Raw genomic sequence first — 27877 nt, forward strand, 5'->3', positions numbered from 1 at the left:
TCTTTCATAGACAGGTCTCTAGTCTTTAGGTTGGTTTAGGCCTTCTGACTCCAAAGCAGGGCTGGATTTTGGCATTCGTAGGCCCTAGACACTTTCACTCCAAAATGTGCAAAAAGAGGGGAAAACGCCAATTGAATGACGTCGATTGACATGATGGACTTTAAACTATTCTAATGCTAAACCACGTGATTGATGGAGCGAGTCAAGCGACCATCCATCCGATACTTCTAGTTTCTAGAACAGCCGCTAGAGAGTGTATGACTATTGATTTGGAGCTCCTAGAGTCGATCGCAAGCTTGTTGTTTCAGCTTGGTTGTCATTAGTCATCAGTGTTTCCCTCCTTCATAGGCCCTAAACATTTCGTCGGCCCCAGGCACTGTGCTTGCATGCCTAATGGGAAATCCGGCACTGCTTCAAAGGGAAGAACACGGACTAAATCCCACACGACACATTCCCAGCTCTTTTCTGTGCACAATCAATGCAACAGGAAACACCTGATCAATAAGAAAACACCTTTTGTCCCACTACTTATGCTCTTCTGAAATGAGGGGATTGAACACAAAAAGTTCTGTTATTCAGTAATACTGTATAAGCACAGAAATAAAATATGACATTCGGCACATTTGGCTCATATTTACCTTTTTATCTCAAATCCAGATTGTTTAAGTATACAGTAAAATCAGCAGTTTTGACTTCACTGTCTCCATATTTATGAAGGCCATTGCACTGTATATACTGTATGTACTGTATAAGCACAGCTGTCAATTAACCTCAGTCTTCTTATTGCAAACGGAGACTCAGTTTACAGACAGTTTTCTTCCTATATTAGTCTGTGTGCGGCGATTCAAGAATAATCAGTTTCTGAGATGAACATTGAGATGTGTCACACCATTGGTTAAGCGGTCAATTGAACAGCAACGTTTAAGAGAAGATCATTTTTGCTACTGTATTCCTCTTCCTGTTCAGCCCTCCTGAAACGAAGGGTTCTTCTTTCAGTCAGCTCTCTTTCAGCAAGGTACCCTTAAGGACATGAACTCCTGTGGAATTCTAGTCACCACCTTACTCATCGTCTGTGAGTATCCGCAAGTGCTCTTTTCAGACCTGGCAAAAAGTCTTTAAATATTGAAATGTGATTTTTAAAAAAATGAACTACAACCCATAACTATTACAAATGTTTCTATCTAACTAACAACGTTCATTTTTTATCTCCAAAGATAGTGTGGCTGATCAGGAGAAAAGGCATCGAATAGGTAAGAAAATTAAATTCTTTAACTGTCGCCAATCTCCAGTGACTGAAGTAAAGACAGCATTGAAAAGGCTTCTGGCTATCCAAAAGCTGCATTACAAATCATTTCACCTTCTTTTAAAACAAAACAAAAATAAAAGAATAATCAGATAATGGTCTGGCATTAGGCACTATGTACAATACGACGTGGAGGGTTTTACTTGTTTGGCTTAAAATTACTTTTGGAAATGTTTGTGTTGTTTTGTTTTTTGTTGTTGTTTTGCACTGGGGCAAGAACGCTCATAAACTATCGTGATGTGTTTCCACCCCTTGAGTATTAAACAGCACAGGCCTCTGGATGTCTTAACTGAACGAATATACAAGAGAGGATTTATTTCTGTCGTTATTGAGACTAGAGGATTAGAATCCTGCACTAGTACTAGAGATTCTCCTTCTCCGCTTCGTTTCTGTATTTACATTAGACTAAAATTCACTCACTCCAAACAGCAGCTTCAGTCTAACGCGATAAGAGACGTGGTTTCTTTTTCTTTGCTGTCCGTCTTTAATAAAGGTAAAACAAATTTACCTTTGTGAGTTCCCCTGGGTTTTAATTCGAGCGGAACAGAAACCGCGAGAGAGCTGCATGCAAGGTTCAAGATGTCGCTACCTGAGAGTGCAAAGTCTGAAGAAGTTCTGGTTTTTGGTTTGTGTCCAGCAGTGAGGTTTCAGTCCTCATTGAACTAAAGCACAGACCTATGTCTGTGTGGGAGAAAGGTACCCCAGAAGCAGTTCAACTCTGGGTGCTCCACTGTCTTTGCTAATGAAAGCTTGCGCTGTTATTGAAATAGATCGAGCTTCGGGTATTCTGCAGAGACTGATGGTACAATATTATTTTTACACCGTAACAAATTTATGAGAAAAATACATTGGGGAAATAGTGGAGACTGCATTAGCGTAGTATGAAATATGTATACTGTGCCAATAAAGAAACAGAAATGTACACGTATCTGCATTACAAAAACAGTATAATAGATTGAATCACTGTGGAAATTGTCATTTAGTGTCCGGTATTTTGAGAAGTGCTAGAATTCTAGTCATATCTAGAAGTTCACGATGGAAACAGAAAAAAATGTTTTTTTTCTATAAGCTCCATAGTTGTTTTCCTAGTGTTAAGCTTTCACTCGTTTAATTGACGTGTGATGGAAATAACAGTTTCAATACGGCTTCAGAACAAGGTCTTTCATGTTTACTGAACATCATGACGGAAAACACTGCAAAAAAACAGTCTCAGATTTAACGAGCATCTTTTTAATGTTTCAGTATTCACTCATCATACATTATCATAATATTCCAACAATAAATCATAAATATGTTAGCTGTGTAATAAATGTGAAAATGTTATCTTTGGCTTAAACTACTTGAAAGTCCTGGATTGTTTTGTACAGTTACTGTATATCGCCCTTTCTTAGTAACTGCATAAAGACTACAGACGAGAGATGACTGTTTCACCCACATAGATTCACTGTTAATAGAAAATTGATACAAGGATCTCATCTGTTTCCTGAAAGAAGATGGGATATTAGCTGCAATAACATGGCTGTTCAGCTTCTTCCATACTTCTTCCATAACCATTTGTGTAAACAAGTGCCTCCTGCTCTGGGCTTTAAATCACTTCCAGTAGTTTCCATTTATGACCTCCAGTTTATGTCTCACTGAAGATCCTGAAGACTTCTGCTGGGCTGACTATCCAGGTGCCTTTGATGAGGATTTTGAACGCTTGAATTAGGCTACCCTATTGTCAACCTTGTTAAAGACTAAAGAGATTGAGTTCCTAGGCTGTCGGGGTAGGACATTCTACTTGTCTGAGATTATATGCACTGATTCCAGAGTTGCAATATCTTTTTTGTATCGAACTTGAACACAGTATTCTTAATGAGGTAGAAGTACGCTGAGCAACTTTAACAGAACATACTACCTTTTGAAAGAGTTTTGTTAATATCTCATTTCCTTAAAAAATACACAAAAATACATAGCCTGCTTCCTGTTAGATATTGTTTTTTTGTGGTTTTGGACTTGAAGTGCTTTCGCTTCAGTGAGCTCCCAGCTTCACCTGAAGTGATGTTAGGTACAGTACACAAAAGATTTGTTTTTAATGTCTTCCTGTCTGGCTCTGATTAATAATTCAATTTGCCAGAGATCCGGCTACTGCAGAAGCAGCCTGTGCCTAAAGAAGGAAATGTGACTTTCCACTGTAAGATCCCAGGAAACAGCAGTTTAAATCACAGCGCCATCTATATGATCCATCTTCTTCGGGATGGAGATGTCGTCGGGAGCCACAAGTGGAACAGACGACAATCAGGAGACGATTTTATTATTCAGAGAGTAACCAAGGCGAACGAAGGGACCTACTCCTGTGAAATCAGTGGTGAGGGATCCATCCAGTCATCACCGAGCCTCTCTTCCGTCTATCTTCAGGTAGCAGGTATGCGGTCGTCCTGTGCTTAGCAAGGGTGAATGTGTACAACTGTGCCTGTGCTTTTCAATCTTCCAGCCCTCTTGCAATTTAAAGAGGTTTCATTGCAGAATGGAGGAACATTGTTGATTCTTTAGAGAGCACAAGCCTTTCTGGAGAATTCCGTTGGAAATCTGGGGGCTTTCACCCGGAGTGGGCGGGCCCTGTACTGGTCCCCGACTCACTTTCCAGTCAGCGGTTTCATTTTTTCTAAGCTCGGGGGGTCCCGTATCCATTGCTCGGACAAAATAATGAAAGCAGTTACAGTACTATGCCATGAACGTTATGACTGGACACATCTGTCTGCGCACATTTACTGTGTGATAATTAAGGCAGCACATCCAGCTCCAGGTGCTGGCTTATGCAACAGTCTGGAGCTCACTATACTATACGTGAATTGGCTCAAATTGTTATGAGAAAGTGAATGCATATAGAAGAGCATCAGCCTGAATTACTGAGCCCTTTTACTTTAGAGTGTTACTGCATTTGCCTAACCCCTGCAATCGAGCGTTGAGTAGAATATGCAAAGTCAGGCATCCCCCGGAAATATTTTTTCTTGCTTGCTTTATACTCTTCTTGGGTACTTTTAGTTGTCTAGTTCAATTTCTTACATTTCCTTCTAATATTATTGTGACATATTACATATTAATACTGTATACTTTGCATGATTTGTTTTTTTCAGGTAGTAACACATTTCCAATCATCGTGGTGGCAGTAGCAGGACCTGGACTCTTGTGTGTGTTCCTTGTCACATTCTGGGTGTTAAGGAAGTTGAAGACAAGGAGAACCCCGACAACACGGACAAGGTAACAATGATTAGGCAGCAGTACTGCAGACTAGTGAAGAGGAGCCCTCTGTCACTTCAGTATCAAAGCATTTGGAAATGGTAACCTGTCTATTCGTAATAGACAATTGGTAATAATATTGCAGTTTTATTCTTGCACAGGCATGCTGGACACTACACACGTTCTTTTTTAAAAGAAACATTGATCAACAAAGTCAGTATTTGCAGCCTGAGGTGGGCAGGGGGGTAGGGGGAAGATGTATTTGTGAGGTTTAGGTTCGTTTAAATAAACATGCAATGTTTATTTGAGTACAATCCATCCATCATCACAAAATGGATTGCTCTGGTGAGGGGAGCAGCCACACTGATCCCAATCTGGAAGCACAGGGCCAGAGCCACACAAGGACAGCTCAGAGAGCTCACACTTACCACCAGGAGAAATCCCACACGGAAATGCAGACTCCACACAGAATGCACCCCAACTTAAGAGACTACAGAGCCGTGAGGGTGCTGCACTAACTGCTGTATCACCATGCTACCACTGATAGTTGGGTGAAAGAAGTACTGTAGGTAATGGGACAGGCACCCCCAGATATTAAGTACAGAAGTCAATATGAAAAAAGTGTGGAATTTCTTAAGCACAATATCTCCTCCAGATTACAAGATGTTCAGGCCTTCATTACATATGTTTCTCTCTCCTGCAGGTTTAATTGTAATGCCGATGTTTATTATAATGGTAAGTATTGTATCACACCAGGGGACCGGGGGCCATAATGGGATTTTAATGGGCGAGTCTAGGCAAAACAGACACTTTTCCTCAAGTTTCCTCTCCTGGGTTCATCTTTCAGGCCCATCATGTCCTTCTCCCCCTGATGCAGCACATTTCAGAGGCCCTAACTACTCCTAGATACTCCTAGATAACAGAGGCTAACTGCCAACATGGAGGCCTCAGCTTCCTTGTTTTACGTGTCACTGAACCAATTGTCTTCTTCCAAATGGGTCAGGTGACAGAGGATGGCGGGTCATTCCCCATTGCCTTCTGGGGAATGTGGTTTTAAACAAGAACCCCCATCTTGCGTGAACCTACCATCCTCTGAACTGTCACAAAGGGATTCAACCCACACAAGACACATCCACTTCTAATGTTTTTCACAATCCACCACCTCCTCCACTTTCCAACCCTTTTCTTCTCCCTGTTGTAGCTTAATGGCCTTTACAGCAGGTGAATACCTCACATTGTGATTTCACTAATGAGTCATGTCTCTGTTGTGCATTCCCTGGCAGCTAACCAACAGTGGAAAATTTCAACAGCAGCCTCATATTTTTCTAATTCACACCCATTTTCATTCCACAGTGGGACCACAAGTCAATGTCCAGAATAACCAAAACACCCAAAGGTAAGAAGATAAAAGATGCCAGTACTTTTTTGATTGGAGCTGTGGTGGCTCAGACGGCAGGGGTGTCTAGCTTCTCACCAGAAGGTCCCGGGTTCAATCTCAGGTAGGGGCAAGTGATGTAACTTGCTCTAATTCCTTCCAGATGGCTCCCAGGTCCACTCAGCCTGCTTTCCGGGGGTTAATCCTTCTGGGGGTAATAGGCTGGCCAGACTGTGATCCTGACCACATCACCTCCACCTCTGGTGTTGGATGGTCAAAGGAAAATGGTGGCCCATTCCCCCTTGGGCCTTTATGGCCTGAAAAGGGACCTACATACTTTCTTGATAACTATACTATGAATGCCACAGCAAGTCAATCAATAAGGCACTTCTCTGAGATATTCAGCCAATATGCTACGCAAGTGGGGAATCTTGATTTATCAACCAGCATGGTTTCCTTGTACCTCCACACACTCTTGTCACCACCTCACGAAGTTACGGATGTGCCCTCGAAGAAAACAATGTTGGTTGATCCCTGAGCCATTGCTTCTCAGCCCTGGTGTAAGTCTGCAGTTGACCTCATTGGGCCAAGCAGCTGGAAAACCAGCAGCGCATTGGTCAATGGTGTGTTGATCTGGACTTTAAGGTAGGTAGGTGGTGCAAAACCCAACTGCTCTATGAGCCAACCCTGTGGACGCACAGCTGTGGAGCAGAAAGGTGTCCTTTGTCTCTAAGAGTTGCCTTCATCTGCAGGGCAGCAGCCATCACAATGAAGGAAGCTCTCAGGGGTCTGGACTTCAGTGACGTTCATGGGACCTGAGCTGCAGTGCATGACAGGCGTGGGGACCGAACAATTTCATTTCATTATGAGGGCGCTCACACATTTACTATATGAGGCAGCAGTGCAAGTGGGCGGGGGATTATGTTGAAAAAAAATAATTTTCTCTGCTTGTGAAGAGTACTTGGTAGATAATTCTCTGATTCCCTTTATTTGTACACTTACCAATGGACATGTCTTTATTTTACAGTCCCAGCAGCCCAGACTCTTCTGCTGTATACTACATACTTAGTAAGTATAGCATTGTGGTATCCTACCAGCAGGGGGAGTATGAGCGCATTGTGGAAAAGGAAGGGACCTACATTTAGTCTGGAGTTACAGATTACACTGAAGACCCACGGGCATTTTAATGTCATGAAGCCAAATTCAAAGATCTACCTGATGCTTCTTGCTTTTAATTGCTTACTTAAAAAAAATACATAAACATTTTTCACTGGAAAGCAACATTAAGGACTGAGAAGCCTGCCCTCCCTGAGTCATGTATGAAGGAAGTTGTGTTGCTCTTCCTGTTAGAATCCCTGCTGTTGATACGTTGATTATGAACACACCTCACATCAAATGTTATACTCTCACCCAAGTCTTTGTCACGCTTCATTTTAGCCACGGGAGAAAAGGAAAGTCAAGATGGCTACCCTTGAGGTACAGTGTGCTTTTCTATTTACCAATAAACTATGTTCATTAAGAAAGCTAAGAATGTTTCCACATTTAAACCAAATGATGAAAATATCCATGTGTAAACATTTTAACAAAAGGACACGTAAATTCTTATGCTTTGAAGAAAGCAACAAATTGTGCTTGAAGAAAACAGTCTCTGAAAATAAAACAGTCATCACTACATGTTGACCCAGAGTTTGGTGAACAGAGTTTAAGATGAATTTCATGAACACTAGATGTTTTCGCCCAGTTTTAGCAAGCTGATTTTGGAGTAATAGTATTACACTGTTCAAGGATCTTCCCTTTGTTAGGTCCAGTAACAAGCGTGGAAAAGTTTCCATAAAACTCCTTGGAAATACATTTCTTTCATACGTGAGACAAAGAGAATCCATGGGAACTGCATTTTATTATTTTTTCTTCCAAAGCACACCTTGGGGATTAATACATTAGTACTAGTGATTTAACCTAGTTATTCCCCTTTGATCAATCTGGGATGCCTGTGTTGTGTCTAGATGAACACTGTACAAGCATGTTATTAAGCAAATTGAAAAACCATTGTGTTTAATATATGGAGCTGAACAGAAGTACTGTTATTTAGTTGGCTGTAGCCACGTGCCAACAAAGGTTCAGATCCCCAAACATTGAATATATTGTTCTAGTGTCCACTAGAACCAGTGAGCTTACAAACCAAGCTGTACTACAGATCTCTTTGCTTTCCTCCACCAGGATGAAACACTGTTCAGTGTCTTTCACATTCTTCTTGTGCTCTTCCACTCTTCAGATGTTCATAGTCAGGTGCAAGAACTGGAAAAGCAAAAGAAATTGTTGGCTGCACACACTTTCACACAAGCCACACTCTCGTCACACTCTCGCCACGCTGTACTGCTCGGAGGTTTTCTCTGTCAGTCCTACCTGCTGGAAATTCAGGGAGATCTCCCCGCTGTTGTCTCTGTCAAGTGCCTGGAAAACTCCTATGGATGAGGAAAAGGAATTTATTTGAGATTTTTTTATCCTGTCTTTGCTCGGTCCAGCTTGAACATTGAGGTCTGTTTAAAACAGGCAACTTACTAAACATGTTTTCAAGCCGAACAAGGCATGTGAGGTAGTCGTCAAAGTCGATGTTGAACTGCGAGTCGGCGAATCTCAAGGCCAGCAGCTGCAGGATTTTGTTGTTGAGACGGATCCCTGCAAGTGAAAAAACGACAACACATCACGGACAATTCAGGAAGTACCGTGCTGTGCTCATACACAAACAATTTTTGAAGACTTCATTAAACCGCATCACATGAAACAGAGTAGAAGAATTAGGACACCAAGTGATTAGCTGTTTATTATAGCCCTGGTCTCAACGTTCAAGGCTCCCCTGCCCATCAACTCATTGATGTCTAGAGTGTCTCGCATGGGGCAGAGTGCCCCCCTAACCCCCTGTTGGATAGACCCAAAAAAGCACGTGGAGACTGAGGAGGAGTCCAATTCAAGCCTGCACTAAGATCATGTTCCTGTGGGAATAGTCTGTGGGCATGTCATTACAGTTTTAACCGTCCTATGTTCCTTCTACAGATTGAGTGCTAAGTGAAATGCAAGGTTCTGTTGCATGTGGAGTGGCTGTGTGCAAACCAGAATCAAATATCCAGCGCTGTGTTTGTTCTTCTTGGCTGAGAGTCAATCCACCGAACTAAGGGACAGCAATGTGAGTGGGAAGCCACTGACTGTGAATGACAGAGACTAAAGACGTGTGTCTAGTGAAGGACATTCACAGGATGACCCAGTGTGCAGAATTATAACATCTGTCACGTCTCTGTCTCTTGTGTTCCAGAGAGCCTTTGCCGAAGAACTCATCCGTACTCTGACCTGACAGCTGTGATTCCTTCTGATCAACATGAGAATAAACTCTATTCTGTCAGGCTGCTTGAAGAGTGGCATTCACTCTGTTGTTATGGGCCTCACTTTCTGCTCCTTGCTTCTTAATGGGTTTGTTTAGAACTACAGAATTACTGTTATTTCACAAGATTCTTGGTTGGGAAAATGCTACATTTAATCATCTTATTTTCTCCTAACACTGCCCTGACGTGCATCGGTATTGAGTCAGCTCAGTTCTGTGTATGGCCTTACATATTGAATAATTTTGTTATTAAGAAGAATGTTAGGCACGCTTAGAGGCAGGACATCTATTCCTTAGTACTCTGAACAAAATTAAATATATCACCTAAGGAAACAAAATACATTCAAATGCAAGGGGGTGAATGTAATGACTACCAATGACTACAGACACAATTTAAACATCAGATTAAACTTGAAAACAGTTTAATCACAACATAGGGTATGGATAGAAAGAAGAAAGAATAGGGTACTTGTTTACGTTTAAGTAGCTACAAGATCTTTAAGAACAGAAAGACCCACAGGAACCTAGAAGTTTGTTTCAGTAAATATTATTTAAATCAAAGAAGGCCCCTGACATCCAGCTCCTCACTACTGAATTTCTCACCTATTGAACTGAGAGCTGCTCTCAGTTCGTAAGAGGACAAACAGCCAGATCGGTCTGTGTCAAATGTCAGAAACAACATCTGTAAACAAAACAAAATGTGATTAGGTCATATTATAAGACTTCTTCAACTTTAATTGTCCATCAACTTGCCCAGTGGTGAACCCAGCACAGCCTGGGGAGCCGGAGAGTTTTCAGCACCGGTGTATGGTGCCCATCTTGTGGACTGAAATTGGCCACCAAGCCAGCTGCTCAAAGCTCAAAGCTACAGTAGCTTTGACTGTCAAAACAGCAGGCAATCACTGCAGTAAAGACGCATTCTCAGTTATTTAATATCAGCCCTGTGTTCACATCTCCTCCCACAGGATTTACCACCAGAACAGTTTCAGGACTATTCCAGATTCATTACACTCTGTTCAAAGAGGGTCCTATGGCTGACTCTGTGGATTAATGAAAATCCCGTGCACATTTGTATTATTATTATATTATTATAAGTATTATTTTTTCATACTTACAATCCATTTCTTTAACTTATCCCAAAAGATTTTGAACTCCTGAAACTCAAGTTTTCCAGTGTTGTCAGCCTGTTTTTTTTTGGTCAAGCAAAATTCATACTCCAGTGAATAAAAAATAAGGAACTACTCAAAAATAAGGCACAACTGATATTATCACAATGTGATATATATTTGCATGTTATATAATATTGCCACCTATACTTTTAATCCTGTTTTCACATCAAATTTATAATATCATATTATAAATATAATATATAATACAATTATTTATAATATAGACATAACTTTCTACTTGGGAAATACATTTTAATGTCACAAATGATTCAAGAGGGAGCAGGTCTCAATAATTCGATTGTAATAATAAAGAATAATTAGCTCAACACAACATGAGGTCAGGAGAGGATCTGCAGGTCCTCCGAGCTACCTTGAAACTTTTGGCTCTCCAAAATATTATATAATAAATCATTGGTCATTTATCCAACATTTCCAGTCAAGCAATTTCAAAAAGGATACATCCATCAAATTGATAATGCTCTGGCAAGTGTTAAGAGTAAGGCCATCAAATTTGATCTCCTTCCCTACAAAAAAAAAAATCAGAACAGATGTTATATTCATAACCTGAAAGTTTATGGTATGAAAGAAAATGATGTGTTTCTTTATCCAACTGGCAAAATTCTTCACTGTAACAGTTGACCGGACAGAATACAAGCAGAGTTGGTGGAATTATTACATGCTTATGTTATATTGTTGGTCTTTATCTCCGATCTCACTACTCACGTCTGCTCAGGACACCATTCAGTATCGTCTGAAGTTCTTCTGCACAGATAGCCTTATCCTAGGAAGTAAAGAGAAACATTCACTTCACTCGTTCGCAGTCCTTTTAACAGACCAGCCCTCAGAGCCACACCCCACCCCCCTGCAAATCCACAAGACTGGGAATTCAGCAGTATGAAACAGACTCAGATGAGCCCTTCAGAGTTTGCATCACTACATGGAGTTTGTAATGAAAGTTGGGGAGGGATGACAACAACCGAGCTCAATCACTCAGCTGTCAGTCATTAGCAATCACTCTCGAATCATTTCCTCTCCTAAACACTTTAAATACTGGACGGGATCCTGTTCTCTCCCTCGCATATGTCTCCTGCATCCCACCTCCACCCCATCTCCTCCTCTGCCACTGCCCCTGGGTCACTCCTCACTCTGGAAGGAGGTCATGGCCTCCTCGTCCCTTGGCCAGGAGGTCAGCCCTCAGCCAAGCAGATTGAGCCAAATTTTCAGTCTATAATCCTCTCAGGACGCTTTATTCTTGGTTGTTGTTAATCCTAGTGAAAGCAAATGACAAGCCATTTTGTCTGATGCATTTGTCAGTCACAGTGTAATACACAGAACAGAATAACATATACAGTAGATGTAGCTCTGCATTGTCTACACTAACCACTGAAGTGGTTAATCCTAGCAAAGATCCCTCTAGTTTAGAAACTGTTGTCAGAAATTCTCAGCTGTTCCCAAACACCTGGGAACACACCTGGAACGCAGTCTGAAACATGTATGTCTGATATCAAGCTACACAACTGACACCTTCAGCTGGCTGCATGGATGTCTGTCAGATTGGACACTGAAACACTCCTCAGGGTTCCTCAGTGGAAAGGGTAGCTCATGGCTTTTCGCACAGGCCTTGGCATTTCAAATGAACTGTTAAAATACTTCTATTAGCTAATGATGGGTGTAAAATTGAGTTCCTCTCCAAAAAAGCAATCCAACTCAGAAGGGTTTTCATGTAACTGCTTTGCTTTCCTACTGATTTCCAAGCCCTTATTGTTACTGTTATACTGCTGTCTCCTCTCATTGTTATTTTTTCCTGTAAAGTGCTTTGAGAACCCACTTTTAAAGGCACTATATAAAATAAAGTTTTTTATTGTTATTATTTTTGGGGGGATTTAAATTGAAAACTTTCTGAATATAAGGACTTGAATGAAGAAATCAAGAGCTCAGCTGAAGGAAATGTCAGGAGAGCAGGCTCCCACAGTGATTTAGTGGCTGTGGTTTAGGATAACGTCCCAGCATTACCAGAGGACACTGCTGCAGCCTCCGAGCCTTGTCCGCACCGCTGGTCTTACCGGGCCTGCGATCTGCTCGAACAGTCTCCTCAGGCCTTTCTCCTCATTGCTCTCCTCTTCCTTCAGGCTGGGTCTGGGCGGCTGGGAGGACACAACAGTCACAGTGAGAAATCACAGTCACCAATGATGGAGATCTGTCTTACAATTAAAATATGGAATAGATCTGGAAACAGGTCTGACAAGAAACAATGTATCTTAAACTGAAAAGAGGTTTCAGTCACTCATTTATTTCTGTGAGTCGAAAAGAGTTCCAAACACATTCATGTTGTCTTATCCTATAAGTGTTGCTGTGAGTTTTTCAACGGAAAAATGATCTGGTTCTAGATTCAACTAGAGGACTGGGGATAAACATGTTTCTACTTTGTTTCAAGTGGGATAGATTATTATCTGTCTGAGACAGCTATGCTCAGCAACCAAGGACTCAAACTGCGTCACTATGTACTGCTGCAACACGTGTATTGTCCAGTACAGTCCTGTATTGTCCTTGGCAACAACAATCATAGGACTACAATTTCAACATAGTTAAGCAAAGATATCAAAATATTCAAAAACAATGGTAAGTGAGAAATTCCAATTTGAAATGCTAGTGAAAACTAAAAAAAACATCAGGCATTTCTTATGGTAAACTTACATAAGGTAAAATGTATTAAAACCAGATGCACATAAAAGGGAAATGTTGATCAATTTCTTAGTATGATATGCTAAAGCAATTATCTGCATAAAGATAATGTACTAAGACAATATTATTCCCATCTGATTGCGTTTTTCACAAAAAGAATGTTTTGTGTTTGTACATTTTTGCTTGCTAGCACTCGATATAAATTAGTAGGCTTAATTAGCCTTATCCTTAATCAAATTAACGGTCGATTTTGACTCACTTCTGGTAGATCTGCTTCAATTGTACTCCCCATCTCCCTGTGGAGAAGAGCATGATGTGAGAAATGCCCACCCACACATTAAAACTTTGTCTCAAATATATAATTGTTTTTCAGTAAAACATAGAATGAAAATAAGAGAAACTGTATAATGAAAAATAAGTTAATGAGTCATAGATAGTTAAAAGCTAATGACAAGCAGAATTGCCTCAAAGCTCCAGAATACCTGAAATACTCTGTAGGATATTTATTGTACTAGTTGTGCAACAAGTAGTGGTTAAATCCATGCTGAAAAGTGAACAGTAAAAACAACATGTGAACTCATGTCCAAATGTCATGGTGAAGTACATTAGCCAGTGTTCTAGAGTCGTGCAGGCAGGTCATTTTCATGTCTGAGCCACACAGGGCCTTCCCACTTCAAAATGTCCTTTCTGTCACACGCAAGAAGGCGCTGCTTACACAGACTCGGCTTTTTTCTCGGAGAAGACCCTCAGCAGGAAGTCGGCTTCTTTGTGGGGCTGGAAGATCGTGGGGACGATGATGTACTGCCCTGGGGGAAGAGTGAAGCGCTCGGACACCTCCCTCAGGTTAATGTAGGTCTTGCTCCTGGCTTTGGACGGGTTGTAGCGGAAAAAATCCTTTGAGGCCTGATCTTCCCCCTCGGGGGCCTGGAACAGAAAATGGGCCCTGACGTCAGCAAGAGGTTTGCTCTTGGAATTCGCAACAGGGATGTCAGCAGTCCTGCTAAGGTTGGGTACAGTAGCACACTGTCAGGTTTGTTTATCTCTAATATTTCAACAGCAATAAACAGGTGTAGCGCAGAGTGAGAGGCTCCATCCAAGACCGGCAACACAGAGGCCGTGCCCTCTGAGCCAGCAATCCCACAATCCACTTGCATCACACTGACCTCTGGGTGACCTAGCAAGGTCTGTTCCTGCCCCTACCACGTGCGTGTGGGCGGGGCACGACTCTCCCCTCACACTGGACAGTGTGGGCAGGATGACATCTCGATAGTATGGTCAATGTGGAATATGGACTGTGCGTGATGTGGACAGTGTGTGATGTGAACAGTGTGGGAGGTGGACAGTGTGTGATGTGGACAGTGTGGGAGGTGGACAGTGTAGACAGTGTGGGATGTGGACAGTGTGGACACTGTGGACAGTATGTGATGTGGACAGTGTGGACAGTGTGTGATGTGGTGTGTGGATAGTGTGGGATGTGGACAGTGTGGATAGTGTGGGATGTGGACAGTGTGGACAGTGTGTGATGTGGACAGTGTGGGAGGAGGACAAGCGGACAACCTCATAGATCGTGAAGCCGATTGTTTCCAGGTCCAGCCCCTCCTTGCGCAGCTGGCGCCGGTTCTTCTGCATCAAGGCGACGATGAAGGTGCACACATCATCGTCATCGTCGTCCGCGTCGGTCAGGGTCACCTTGAACTGCGGGTTTGTCCAGAACGTGTCTGGCGAAAAGGGGCAGACATACATGTGTGCACACACGTGAGTAAAATGAAAAGCACAAAAGTGGGAAATAAGAAATAAAAAGAAACAATCTGAGGACAGGACTGCAGCTGTGGTGCAATGAGCATCAGAAATAATAATAATTCCTGAACTGATACAGCACTGTTCATCCCCAAAGATCCAAAAGCCTTTTACATAAAGATGGAGACCCACTCATCCAGCGCTGAAGTGCGGCCCCACTGCACAGCAATTGAATGAAGAATGAACTTTAAGACTGAGCATGCCTGGAGCAGAGATTAGCCAGGACACAAGGCATATCACTCTGGCTCTTACAAGCAGTGCCATGGGTTACCTTTCATAACCAAGCAACCAGTCAGACATCGCTTTAACGTCTTATCCAAGGGATGGGGCCTCCTACAATATCATGTCTCCTGTCACCTCAGTGGAGTGGTGGTTTGGAAATTCTGCTCCAGAGGTAAGAGTGCCACCTACTGATCCACCAGTGCTGTTCAACAGGTCTGTTTACACAAAGATCATTTTGTTTGGAAATTTTAACTCTCTGATCACTCTCCTGATCAATAAGCTCTGGCAAAGCAGTGGCACTGTGGCTAAGGATCCGCGCCTGTGGCTGGAAGTTTGCCAGTTTGAATAATAATAATAATAATAATAATAATAATTGGTTACACATATAGAGCGCTTTTTTGGACACTCCACTCAAAGCACCTTACAGGTAATGGGGATCCCCTCCACCACCACCAATGTGCAGCCCCACCTGGATGTTGCGACGGCAGCCATAGTGCACCAGTACACTCACCACACACCAGCTATTAGTGGGGAGGAGAGCAGAGTAATAAAGCCAATTCATAGATGGGGAATATTAGGAGGCCATGATTGATAAGGGCCAATGGGAAATTTGGCCAGGACGCCGGGGTTACACCCCTACTCTTTTCAAGAAACGCCCTGGGATTTTTAATGACCACAGAGAGTCAGGACCTCGGTTTTACTTCTCATCCGTAGGACGGCGCCTGTTTACAGTATAGTGTCCCCGTCACTATACTGGGGCATTAGGACCCACACAGACTGCAGGGTGAGCGCCCCCTGCTGGCCCCACTAACACCTCTTCCAGCAGCAACCTTAGTTTTTCCCCAGGAGGTCTCCCACCCAGGTACTGACCAGGCTCACACCTACTGAGCTTCAGTGGGCTGCCAGTTGTGAGTTGCAGGGTGACATGGCTGCTGTATCCCGCAGCCGGCAGAGGAATCCTACTCAGCTGGGCCCCCAGAGCAAGGCCCTTCACCCCATCTGCTCCAGGGGCGCTGTATAAATGGCTGACCCTGTGCTCTGACCCCAAGCTTCTCTCTCCCCGTCTGTGTGTCTCATAGAGAGCAAGCTGGGGTATGCAAAAAGACAAATTCCTAATACAAGAAATTGTATATGGCTAATAAAGTTAAATCTAAAATAAAATATGTAGATTTATATAAGTATATTACTCTCCTACTCTTAGCATCAGTATGCACGGCCCATCCTTCTGCTGATTGCTTACCAATGAAATTTCTGCAGCCCCCAGCGGTTGAACCCCGAACCCAGCTTCCTTCAAATAAGGTCACTTCCCAGCTGCGCGCGGTGTCGTCCGTTAAAGCGTCAGGAGAGAGATTGCAGATCTCGATCTGGTCGTAATTCGTCTTGAAATCCTCAAACTCCATCCTGAATCATCCGGCCAGAGAGAGGTAAACAATAATTACAAATAAAAAAGTACGATTTTAATAAAAGCACAAGAGAAAATCAACTACAAACTACAGTTCTGGACAAGTACAAGGTAAGGAAAATGGAATTTACTGAAGCACAGCCTATTGCTGATATGAAACGGCTTAAAACATATTTTATTAAAATCGTTGATGCTTAGATAGGTCGTATCCTTTTGAACACTATTCAGAAAAAACAATTACAGACCTATTCCAAAGGTTATGTACATTAGTCTACATAAAACTGTAATTACGTCTATAATTAATTAGTAGATGTGGGTGTGAAGCTGCCCTCTCAGACATCAAACTGGAAGTACTGTATATGTCTAAGATTTTGATGTCAAGCATTTTGTCCATTTTACTAATTTGTAGTATGTTTGGCATGGGGTATATACACTAAATGTTTAGTGTCTGGATATATTTAAACTCCTTATCGTACTGAATAAGATAGATCACTATCAGAAAGCGACTTCTTCCAGGTGAGGCTCATAGCAACCTGGAGCCTTTCCTGGAAACATAGGACAATAACACACACAAAATGCCATGCAAACACATGAGGAAAAGCACAGAAGGCAGCCAGCATAGTCCAGATTCGAACTCAGGACCCAGAAGGTATACAGCATGGGCACCGTGCTTCTATCATCTGCTTCTACCTCAGATAGATGTGCAGAGCCACTGAAAAAGACTGCCTTGAACTTTAGCTTTCATATCCCATAATGAGTACTTGGACTGTAGCAGGAATGGAAAAAAACCGATTTACCAAAATTCTCCATCATCCAAAGCATTCTGGTTGAGACGCTTTTTCTCTTCTCTGTCAACTGCACTCCACTCCCTAGAGCTGTGAAAAGCCCAGGAAGACACTGCATCAGGCACGAACAAAAGTACAACTATTATTGATCTTTTATCACAAATTGTTTTCCTTGACTTGAATCAACCTGGGGCTGGCACTTCCACCTGTGTCAGGTGAATGTTCCTTATCTGTCTGCGACAACAACACTCGTCAAAAAACACGAACAGACACCCAAAGCACTAAAGATTAAAGAAGTATGAAAAATCCCTCAGAAAACAAAGAATGGCCTCTCTCTGTGTATGCTGCTTGTGTTACTAGCATAAGTTTAGAACAGGGTCACCAGTGCACAAACACTATAGCGGTTTTCCCATAGCTGACAGCAGCTGCTGCCCAAATCCCAGCAGCAGCGAGAAAGCCTTCGCTTACTTGTCACTCCAAGGGCCGTTCCATTCCACCTGTCCCCAGGGATTCCTGACCCGGATCAGCTTCACCTTTCTGCCCCGGTAATTCACCTGCAACACAAAGGCCAACTGAGGACGCGCGGCCAGGACCAGAGCTTTCCCTCCCGCGCTACAGCCCCAGGGCACACGGACCCCCTCCCCCCAGGAGAGCGCGGCTCGTCGGCTACCTCGTCCAGCCCGGTTATGGAGTAGGCGTGTCCCTTCACAAGGCCCGTGGTGGTCCGGGCCTCTGATTCTGCCGAGCTGCTGATCTGAGGACGCACAAACACAAACGGGCATTACAATCAGACCGTGTGCAACCATACAGAGAGCTCTTCAAACAAGTACTCAGGTAGAGCGGGGGCTCTGTGGCTCAGGATCTGCGTCTGTGGCTGGAAGGTTGTTGGTTCAAATCCCGCAGTTGGCAGAGGAATCCTACTCCATTGGGCCCCTGAGCAAGGCCCTTAACCCCAACTGCTCCAGGGGTGCCATATAAATGGCTGACCTTGTGCTCTGACCCCAAGCTTCTCTCTCCCTGTCTGTGTGCCTCATGGAGAGCAAGTTGGGGTATGTGAAAAGACAAATTCCTAATACAAGAAATTGTATACGGCCAATAAAGTGATCTTATCTCATCTCTCTTACTCTGCAGACATGGCTCATAACAGCCTCTCAACCAAGCGTCGGAACTGTGTTTCTCTGCCCCACTACAACATGCTTCTGACAGGAGCATCCAGTTCAAGAGCATTCCTCTACCATACACATACCAGACCCACACCTTGCATTTACCCACGAGATTTTCTGAATGTGTGTAAAACTCCAGCACTGCGGTTGCCTTTTCAAACTAGCTTAAAGGGACTAAAAAAAGACACTTACGTTAATCGAACAGCCCAGCATGGAGCCCCTGTCGAGAGCCTTCTGGATGATCTGATACAGGTTGTCGGGGGCTTTTTTGGTGTCGTACATCTCTCCCACCCCCCCGGTGAAATCCTCCATAGCTTCGACCGTACTGCCTCCCTTCAGGGCCTCGTAGCTCCCATACAACCTGAACGCAAATTCAAATGAAAGGTTATACAAAATCATATATTCCATCTGATTAGTTGAATACTCTGGCTTTTTTGTTGTTGTTGTCGTGTCACTTTCACAACATTTGACATTTCTGCACTTCCTCAAGCACTTGTAGGAAACTTTGACGCTAGTCTGCCACAAGTTATTTTCTTTCCTGCCGCAGCGAGACGAAGCGCTGGAGCTCTCAGGCCTGAGGTCTAAGCTGAACGACAGGAGTTGCGCTTTGGTTCCGAGCCCTTGGGGAGTCAGTCCCAAGCCCTTTGGCGACGACGATGACTCGTACTTGGCGTAGGCCTTCTCCAGCAGAGCGCTCCAGAACTCGTTGTTCTCCGCCGAGTGCAGAAAAACAAGCCGGTTCCTGACTGCGGGCAGCCTGTCGTCGATGACGACGTCGATCCACTCATTGTGCTTCCAGAACTAGACAGAAGGAAGCCGGCGTTACTTCACATTATGAGCGTCTATGAATTCAATAACTGCGCGACCAAGACATGTTCACAATCAGATCTACTGCACCTGGAAGTGGAATATCCCAGCATAGTTCTGATCAAAATCTTGATCAGGAGGAACCACCCTCGCTAACGTCTGCTCGTTAAGGGTAAGGGAGGCTATGGCAGCCAGCAACCAGCAGTCACCTGATTGAAACAAATTAATGACAATAAAAGTTTGATTGTTGCTTTCTATAAACAGAGTAGCAGCCATTTTTGACAACAACACATTTGCAGATTCCATTTGTCTGTCGTTGAAAACTATCAATTTTTTTCTTAAAATTCTGGGAGGTCCTGTAAAATAATCAGAATCATGAACTAATTGTATGTTATTAATGAATACCACCCAAAATACACTGCCAAGGCATGTTCAGCTGTGTTTGGGGTCCTGAAGAAGGCTGCATGTAAGATGGTTTAGTGAAAATGAATAACTACAGTCTCTTTAATAAAAATGGCATGCAATACTCACAAAATGGCAGATACTACTGTATGCTAAATATTTCTATACAATACTCATTTCACAGGTGGATGATCAAATAGAAACAGCCCATGCAGGTCTGTTGAAATGACTGAATGTGTCCTAAAGCTTAATTCAGCATGGTCTAAACAGCAATAGCTCTTCAGTACAAACATCAACAAGGGTTTGTATTTCTCACTGTCTTTGCCCAGTATTCATGCTGACACTACTAAAGCTAAACATGATTATTTTCCAACACAATGATTATTCTACATGACGGTAATGCCATTGTTTCGGGACTACAAGCCTTTAAAAACTTACCATGCTACTGTTTTAGTGTAGAAATGCACAACCATAGGAAAGGTACAGTATAGCAAAAGCAAGGCAGAGCAGTGGGAACTGTAGACAGACTTCACACCAAGTATACCAGGGTACATTTTATAAAGGCCAAGTCAGGCTCATCTAGGTGGGTAAATTTCGGACTGTGGCTGACAGTGTCCGTGACTGAAAGGTGGCATTCATTACCTCCTCATATCCTGCCCAGTGAACAGACAGAGGGCTTCCTCTTGTTTTGGGGTTCCTCATCATTGTAAAAGCAAATAGGGGATATACAGAGTTATATAAAATAATTGCTCACTTTCTTATTTACAGTCTTATTTGCAGAAACGTTTGTATATTTGGCTGAAATATTGATATTTTTGCCTTAATGGGCAAATGAATCACACCTATACAAAATTAAAAAGTCAGCCCAATTTAAATATAAATAAATTCAGTGCCTGTACTCGTATACCTGAAGTACTGCCTTTTACGTTGCTTAAAAAAGTGGGAATGTTTTTATGCGACATGCTGTGAACTATGCCATACTAACCAAGTTCTCCTTGGCAAATGTCGGTTCTGGTCGCTCCACCGAGGATAAACTTTGGATCTTGTGCAAGTTCCTAAAAAAGATACAGAAAGATCGAAAGGTGAACAAATGGTCAGTGCTTGGTAGCACCCAGGTAAAACACAAGGAAGGTATTGTACTGTGATTTTTCTTTTCAGTGAGTGCATAAATGACAACATTCATAACAGATAGCTCCTGTACACTCATCCTTATTTAGAGCCACAGTATGCTGACTGACCTGCAGCTAGTGCCCTATTCTGGCAATCTGATCATTATGGGGTGATTTCGTGGTGTACCAATTCTTAGTTCCCCTAAAAGGAGTTTTCATCCTCATTCTCATCTACAATGACTGATATCACCTTCTATACAATTCTTGAAAGACAACAACACAAACAAGACACATACATCCTATGCTCTGAATCAGTGATCCGTGCATTGAGTGTCTCTGGGTCAGGAGCTTCTCATTGCTGAATGAATAGGTTTAACAGAGTTTAACAGTTTAGGAGAGGAAATCAGTGTCAAGGGAGTAGGGAACTGAGGTAAAGAGTTTAGGATATATTTGTATAGGATTTATTTGAAAAATATCAAAACAAAGCAGGAAATAAACAGAAATCTACTGTCCTCTCTCCAAATAAAAGTAGGATTGGAAATATTTCCATACCAGGTACAAAGTCTTATTTAAGGTAGGAGCACAATATCAGAGAACAATAGATGTTCAAGATGTTTCCTAGCTTCCAGTGAAACAGGGCGTGGACTAGAGAGACACTACCCTCATTCCTGTCAGCTATCAATCACATACTACTTCTGCAGGAGGTAGCTAGTCAAAATCATTTTACACAATCTGTGAAGTGTGTTAATCCGATTTGACTTAAACACCCTAATTCAATTTGCCATATTTGGATATGTTTTCACAAAATGCTTCCATTTCAAGCTATTTAAAACATTGAGCAAATTATGTTGCTCATTCGTATGTGTTATTCATAGAGTAGTAAATCACAGTTCCTAAAAGTAATAGAAAACTCTGGAAACAGAACAATTGCCATTTGCCCAATTTTAAACAAATGCCAGCATTTGTACATAATAAGAGACTGGTGGACAGAATTGCAGGAGTGAAAAAGCACAGGGCTTTTGTTAGAACTTTGCCATCAGAGATCCACACAACACAGAATCTTCAATCAGAATGAGAAACAAGGATTTTAGTCTGTTCACCTGTCTAAGAAGAAGCTGAAGGGTCATTCTTACATTCCGATAAGATTAATTGATCCCAATTAATATTGATTATGACTCACTTCCGGAACCTGCAGAGCTGTGCGTCAGCTGGCAGTGGTTTCAAGGCGCATTCCGAAATGTATTTAAAAATGTGTCACACAAGAGTCGTGAAAACCTGTAGACATTCCTAGAAGACAAGGCTACTCCCTGAACTGGACCAGAGCTCCAGACTTAAAATAAAACTCTTACAGTGGCTTTCAAAGCAAACCAATCATTATTGCTGTTTTCAGGTTTACTTTCATAAATTCAGCTCAGACCTGTCACTTTTGTCTACCATGAGGGTGTGAAAAGGAAATTGTTCTCGAAAGAGACCCATTGGCAAATGTCAGTAGTGTTTCACACAAAATAACTTTGCCCACAAGAGGAAAGTAAGAGTTTAATTGCTGTTGCAGCAGTGGTACTGTACCGTACATAAGCCTTAATGAACGGAACATCTGGAGTTTCTAAGTTTCAAGGCTGCGGACCAGGGATATTTCCAATTTGCTCACAAAGGAGATGAAGATTGCGCATTAAAGCTGATGATTTCTCACTGTCTCCAGGGGTAAGTGCACCAAGCACAAAGGCTGGTGAGGCGGGTTTTTTCACTTCTTTACTGTAGCAAGACTGGAGCACCCATTCGCCCAGCCTACAGGACTGTAGACTGTAGCACCTCATTCTTGAGTACAGTGTAGGAACAAAGCATCGCTGCATACTTTCTGTCCTATCTAGTGAGCAGGTCTCAGGCACACCCTCCACCACACTGCACAGCCTTAGTATGGCTTCAGAGCACGACAAGCATCTCTCTGAGGAATGTGCAGGCAATCCTGACTCCAGTCACAGACTGGAGGTGGGCCCAGTTTGTAAAACCCACTGAGCTGCATCAACACAGCCAACAGCACAGAGGTCCAAACCTGCAGGACCGTTCTGCATTTCATCTGTTGAATCTGTTATCATTGAAGTAATCATTTCTTGTCTAATTTTGACCAATTCCTCCAGCACCAGGGAGATTGCATGGCAAGTTAGAATGTTACTGGGCATTATCAGCTTCTAGAAACAGATAAATCTGATAATACACGATGTGTATGTATAAATATACCATGTACTGTACAGAAATATATACAGTATGTACATTTCATTTCATAGTTTTGACTAAAAAAAGTAAGATGTTTTCTGTGACTTGCAGAAAACTTGTGGCAAATTTTGCTCAGGCGCATTATGTCTTTAAAAGAAATCTTGTTACTAATTTTCCTTAAATAAATATTTCCAATTCCAGCTTACATCAAAGACCTTGGGGAGATCTACTGGCAAATTTATTCTTTGGTAAAAAATATTCCCATTTGAATATCTTGTGTTTTTTACAGTCCAGCCTGTACAAGACACAGGGAGGTGTCAGGCCGACAGCTCATCTTTTACAGGACGATAAGACCACTAGACAGTGATCACCATTCTCTGCTGAGTATGTGCATCACAAGCTTTCTAACGAAGAATAGACACCTCTGAGTCAAAGTGCAGGTGCCTGGGAGGCTTGAAATCAGATGGTTCTTGTCTCATGAAAACAGGTTTTGAACAAGTTGGGAGGAGAAACTAGTGTTTTTTTAGGGTGTGTTCAAATATTCTGCTGGAAGATCCAGAAACGTTTGCTTCCTGGTAGTGCTGGATGCCACTGGAATGCAGCTGAAACAAAGGGCAAGAACCGGACAAAACTACTGTACGCCACTTCCCAGAGAAAACCACGTGGAAAACAACATTTGGATCAGGAATTGGCTGGGCCTGTCACTCTTCCTGATTTTTACAGTTTCGACAATAACTGGACATGCTGACAGAGCTAGCACACTAGCAAACAGATATTCTAAAAATAGGATGAGTGGCACAAAGAGTGGCAAAGAAATGATGAAGTCTTGGACATGGAGTGGGCAGACACATTGCACAGGATGTTTAACACTGAAAAATGTGACATTCCAGTCCAGGGAGTTACTGTATGTTCATGCTTCTCAAAGCACCAGTAAGGCCTCAAGTAGAGCAGTGGGTGTCTGACACAGGCTTCCCAGCAAGGTGATGGAGGCCCAAACTCAGAGCTCTTTTAAAATATAGCTGCATGAAATCGTAGTTTCATTCTGCTACCAAACTACCCAATTGGCAAGGTGGTCAAAGGGTCTCCTCTGGTTTGGATCCTTTCTTAAGTTCTTTTGTGCAGAGTTGAGCACATTGCCCTACTGCTTCAGGTCCCTCTCACATTGAGCCAAGTGATGTGCTGGAAATATTGATTACCACCTCCAATCAAAACCAGAAGGAGAAACAACAAAATTTAAAACACAAGATTCAGTCTAAGGGAAACAGATAAAAGATAAGAGTGCTATCATTCGGTGGGGGGAAAACATGGCTACTCCAATGCAAATCGTAAAGTATAGTCTGCAGGTCCACTACATCTTGACGTGAAAGGTTACTATTCTCTTATTCTTTATTTACAACTGGTGTCCATTACTATTCCTCTGCAGGTGACAAGCTGTGAACTTGAAACACATTCCAGCTTGCAGCTCAGAGCTACTGGCTCCAAGTGACACTCCCACGCCACGCAGGAGAATAGTCTCAGCGGGTTGTGAATGGAGCCCTCGGCGGCACTCCCGTTCAAAGTCAACAGAAAAGAAATTCTTGGCGTGCCTCCGCGCTTCATTCCTCACCAGCACTGCAGTCACGGGACAGGGCATCATTCCACAGACACCCCATTTCTTAGCTACAGTAGCTTTCGGGTTTGAAAGGCTGTGCAAGATTCGCTGCTGTATCAGCGGTTATCTGGTGATCGGAAGCACACAGTACAGTATATTCAGGCAGCTTCTCTCTGCAGTGCAGTACAGGCCATGCAGCTCATGTTTACACCTGGTCAAGGACTGTGCTCTGCACACCCTTGGTAAATAATATGTTGGTAGTACTGAAAGTCATGAAATAGGACGTTTTTTCTAGAAATGAAATAGCAGTGGAAGAACTACAATCATATACAAAACCGACCGAGTCAGTTCGTAAGATTCTGTGTACCGTATGCTATTAGTTTGAGCAAGACGATGATAGCCTGAGGCGTTTTTGTTCATTGTTCACAAGGTGTTTTCTGTTTTATTTTTTCCTAGATGATTAAACATGACAGGTCTTCATGTCTGGAATTTTAAACCTGGCGTTGTTTCCCACTTGTTGAAATCAGCCAAGCTCTTATTGGACAGCATTAAAAAGCATTCGGTGATGTTGCGCAAGACGCGTCACATCCCTTGGCAGAACAGGTTTTTAAATAGTTTTGATAAAAACAATATATATATATGTTTTTGACAACAGTCCAAACTAAATAAATGAAGTATGTTTCCAGATAATCACTTTTTTCCAGAACACTTCATGAAATCGTCTTTTGCGTATGTGAAATAGTAGGTGCTGAATCCCATTTTGAGAACGATGAGTGTTACACACAATACTTCGCTACCTCTCATTTTATATTTGGCAAAAAGGTGATTAAAAACAAAAAAAACTCGTCTCTAAATTCAAAAACATGCAAGTGAAACACTGGAGTTGCGCTGCGCTGAGGGCAGAACAGTTTTCGTACTTCATTCTGAGATTTGTCACGTTTTACCAGAGTAGGCTTGATCCATCATTTGAGTAATTAATTATCTGGTATAATTCGCAATGCAGCTGACTGACAACAGTCCTACATTTTTGTATTTTGTATTTTTGTATTTTAAAGTGTTTTTTGTATGTGTCTCCATTAAGCATTACTTCAACTTTTTTATGACTGGGACACCCCCGCTGAAAACAGAGCAATAAATAATGGTTTCAAAATGAAAATAAGCCATCAAAACACCAGAGCCGTCATTTGTCGAATCAAAACGCATATTAAAACAGCATTTTATGAAACGCACACCATTGCATTCTTGATCTATGTTTTAATGAGACATCTGAAACCGCGTAACGAGAAAAACAATATTCGGTAAGTTATTTCACAAGCGAATTTTGCGTCCCGCCATGTCCATCGCAACAAATTGAATTCAAACACCTAACAACAGAAACTCCACTGTCGTTTCGTTTACTGCTGACAGAAAAGAAAAGTCTACAGTATATATGTATATAGTTAGTTTCCAGCTACACGTCGATAAACAATATTCATTCAAGAAAATGAAGCCCCATTAATCATAAACATAAATATGTTTAGCCCAAACATTAATTGCAACCACAGCACGAATAAACACCCCCGAAACAGTTGGCTTGTCTGCTGGGAGCCTGTATTTATGCGGTGTGAAACATGTCCTACCCCCGGTCGCTTCCATGAGAAGTTGATGGGTACGCTCTCGCTGTAGTAGATGGAGGAGTCGCAGGCAGGGAAGTCCGGGTCCTCAAACAGCCGTTTCTTCTGCAGGCATTCCCGGCGAAGCTCCTCGAAGCTCCTGCCGTCCAACTGGGTCGGGCGAGCCTGTACCGGCTTGTCGCCGCCCTTGTTCTGGAAGGAGTTCTGGTAAGAGTAGGGCATCCTCGGACCCTGGCGCGGACAGTGTAGCTCTGCGGTGGAGACGCACTTTACGCAGGAAGAGTGGCAGGGCACCTGGTTTTCACCTGGCCGCCAGGCAGGTACCTGTAGGACCACACCTGGAGGAACAGGTTCCACTCGCCTCAGAATGCCCAGCCCATCCCTCGGGCGGCCCCGGGGGATCTTGGCTCTCGAAAGGAGTAAAAGAATTTACTCCGGCTTGGAGACACAGGGATGAGTGACTGCAGGAATGTCGTCTAGTACAGGTGTGTAGATGCCAGGAGAGACATACCGCATAGTATGGTGCAGCTGTTGAACACCTCCGGTCTTTTCAATGCAAACTGTTTGAAGCGATACCAGCAGTATCACTGCTCAGGACATGTATAGCTATGGCCACATGTTTTGCATGAGTGTAGAATAATTTACACTTCAGTGTGGAGCTAAACTTCCCACGTTAGTTTTATTCAGAGCATTACTGCAGATCAAATGAGGCTTGATGTCAGGCTTTTTCAAATATATCTACTGTATAGATCTGTCCTTCTTGTCTTTGTTCCTAGTAGGCAGATAAGCACAAAAAACATTAATAACAGAAGCGCAGTACTTAATAAATCCAGATGTTCATTCAGTTGTTATCCTGTCATGTTCTTCAAAACTGTGAGGTCCCTCAGCACATGAATCTAGTGACGTTGACATTCCATGACATAACATTTCTAAACAAAAGAGTCTTTTTTTGCCTTTATGAACTTGGGGGGGAGATATTAAAAATGTCTATAATAAATCTATAGCAAAGTGTGCATTAAAAGAACTTGATCTAAACAAACGATAACGGAGAGGAGTGAAAACAAATATAAAAGTAGCATTAATAATAATAACAGTTCTTTCAGGGGGCATCATATACATTTCCACATCGGACTGTATGATTTGTTGTGTTTCTCATCAAAATGGCTGCCAAAACACTACAGAGCCATAAATTCCTTCTGGAATACCCACTGACCCACAGCAGTAGGCATTCTGGGACTGGCAGCAGTCTATCGAGAGGTTCTACTGATCCTGATTATTTCACACCTGAGTCACAAAATCTCTCCTGACGCTGCAAAGACAGCTGGGGTATTGTGATGTGAGGGGCACGGGGGTGTGGCCGTTAGCACTGCTGCTTCATGGGTCCTTGGTCCTGGGTTCGATTTCAACCTGGGGCACCTTCTGCATGGAGTTCGTATGTTTTCTGCTCTCTGCTCGGGTTCCATATTGCGAGAACATGCTACATTAACTCGGTTAAATGGGTCACTACGTTGTCCCTGTATGTTCAGCAATGGAGTGATGTCCCATCCAGGGCATTTTCCTATATCTAGAGGGTAGGCTTTTGGATGCTGCAGGCTTCACCAGGAATAAGCAACTTTCTGACAATGGATGGCATTACGATGCACATGGATGTCTT

The 27877-nt window shown here is 42.6% G+C and overlaps 2 protein-coding genes across 2 annotated transcripts; one reads left to right on the forward strand and one right to left on the reverse strand.

Moving 5' to 3' along the window:
• The first annotated feature begins 958 nt into the window (after window positions 1-958).
• LOC148819876 (uncharacterized) lies at window positions 959-9296 on the forward strand. Its single transcript, XM_088933741.1, has 9 exons — window positions 959-1072; window positions 1215-1250; window positions 3420-3707; window positions 4420-4543; window positions 5226-5257; window positions 5876-5918; window positions 6925-6965; window positions 7335-7373; window positions 9205-9296. Exons 1-8 carry the CDS (start codon window positions 1030-1032, stop codon window positions 7370-7372), a joined length of 645 nt encoding a protein of 214 aa, XP_088789867.1. The 5' UTR covers window positions 959-1029; the 3' UTR covers window position 7373; window positions 9205-9296.
• capn9 (calpain 9) lies at window positions 7776-26565 on the reverse strand. Its single transcript, XM_088933740.1, has 20 exons — window positions 26230-26565; window positions 20685-20754; window positions 19388-19506; window positions 19158-19291; window positions 18683-18851; window positions 17998-18081; window positions 17796-17881; window positions 17340-17417; window positions 16381-16541; window positions 14679-14839; window positions 13837-14045; window positions 13381-13417; window positions 12503-12583; window positions 11163-11220; window positions 10899-10963; window positions 10386-10454; window positions 9874-9952; window positions 8457-8573; window positions 8301-8359; window positions 7776-8192 (listed from the first exon to the last, which is right to left on the reverse strand). Exons 1-20 carry the CDS (start codon window positions 26443-26445, stop codon window positions 8166-8168), a joined length of 2079 nt encoding a protein of 692 aa, XP_088789866.1. The 5' UTR covers window positions 26446-26565; the 3' UTR covers window positions 7776-8165.
• Between the last annotated feature and the right edge of the window lie 1312 nt (window positions 26566-27877).

This window comes from Atractosteus spatula, chromosome 15 (assembly GCF_055471065.1).
Source record: "Atractosteus spatula isolate fAtrSpa1 chromosome 15, fAtrSpa1.hap1, whole genome shotgun sequence".
NCBI lineage: Eukaryota > Metazoa > Chordata > Actinopteri > Semionotiformes > Lepisosteidae > Atractosteus > Atractosteus spatula.

Excerpts from the sequence above, each read along its gene's own strand:
- LOC148819876 (XM_088933741.1), top strand. The coding sequence starts at position 1,030 with ATGAACTCCTGTGGAATTCTAGTCACCACCTTACTCATCGTCT. Across the intron at positions 3,708-4,419 it reads CGTCTATCTTCAGGTAGCAG|GTAGTAACACATTTCCAATC; the intron begins GTATGCGGTCGT and ends TGTTTTTTTCAG. Across the intron at positions 5,919-6,924 it reads AATAACCAAAACACCCAAAG|TCCCAGCAGCCCAGACTCTT; the intron begins GTAAGAAGATAA and ends TTTATTTTACAG.
- capn9 (XM_088933740.1), bottom strand. The coding sequence starts at position 26,445 with ATGCCCTACTCTTACCAGAACTCCTTCCAGAACAAGGGCGGCGACAAG. Across the intron at positions 16,542-17,339 it reads TTGGATGATGGAGAATTTTG|GATGGAGTTTGAGGATTTCA; the intron begins GTAAATCGGTTT and ends CGGATGATTCAG. Across the intron at positions 12,584-13,380 it reads TTGAAGCAGATCTACCAGAA|CCGCCCAGACCCAGCCTGAA; the intron begins GTGAGTCAAAAT and ends GTGTCCTCCCAG.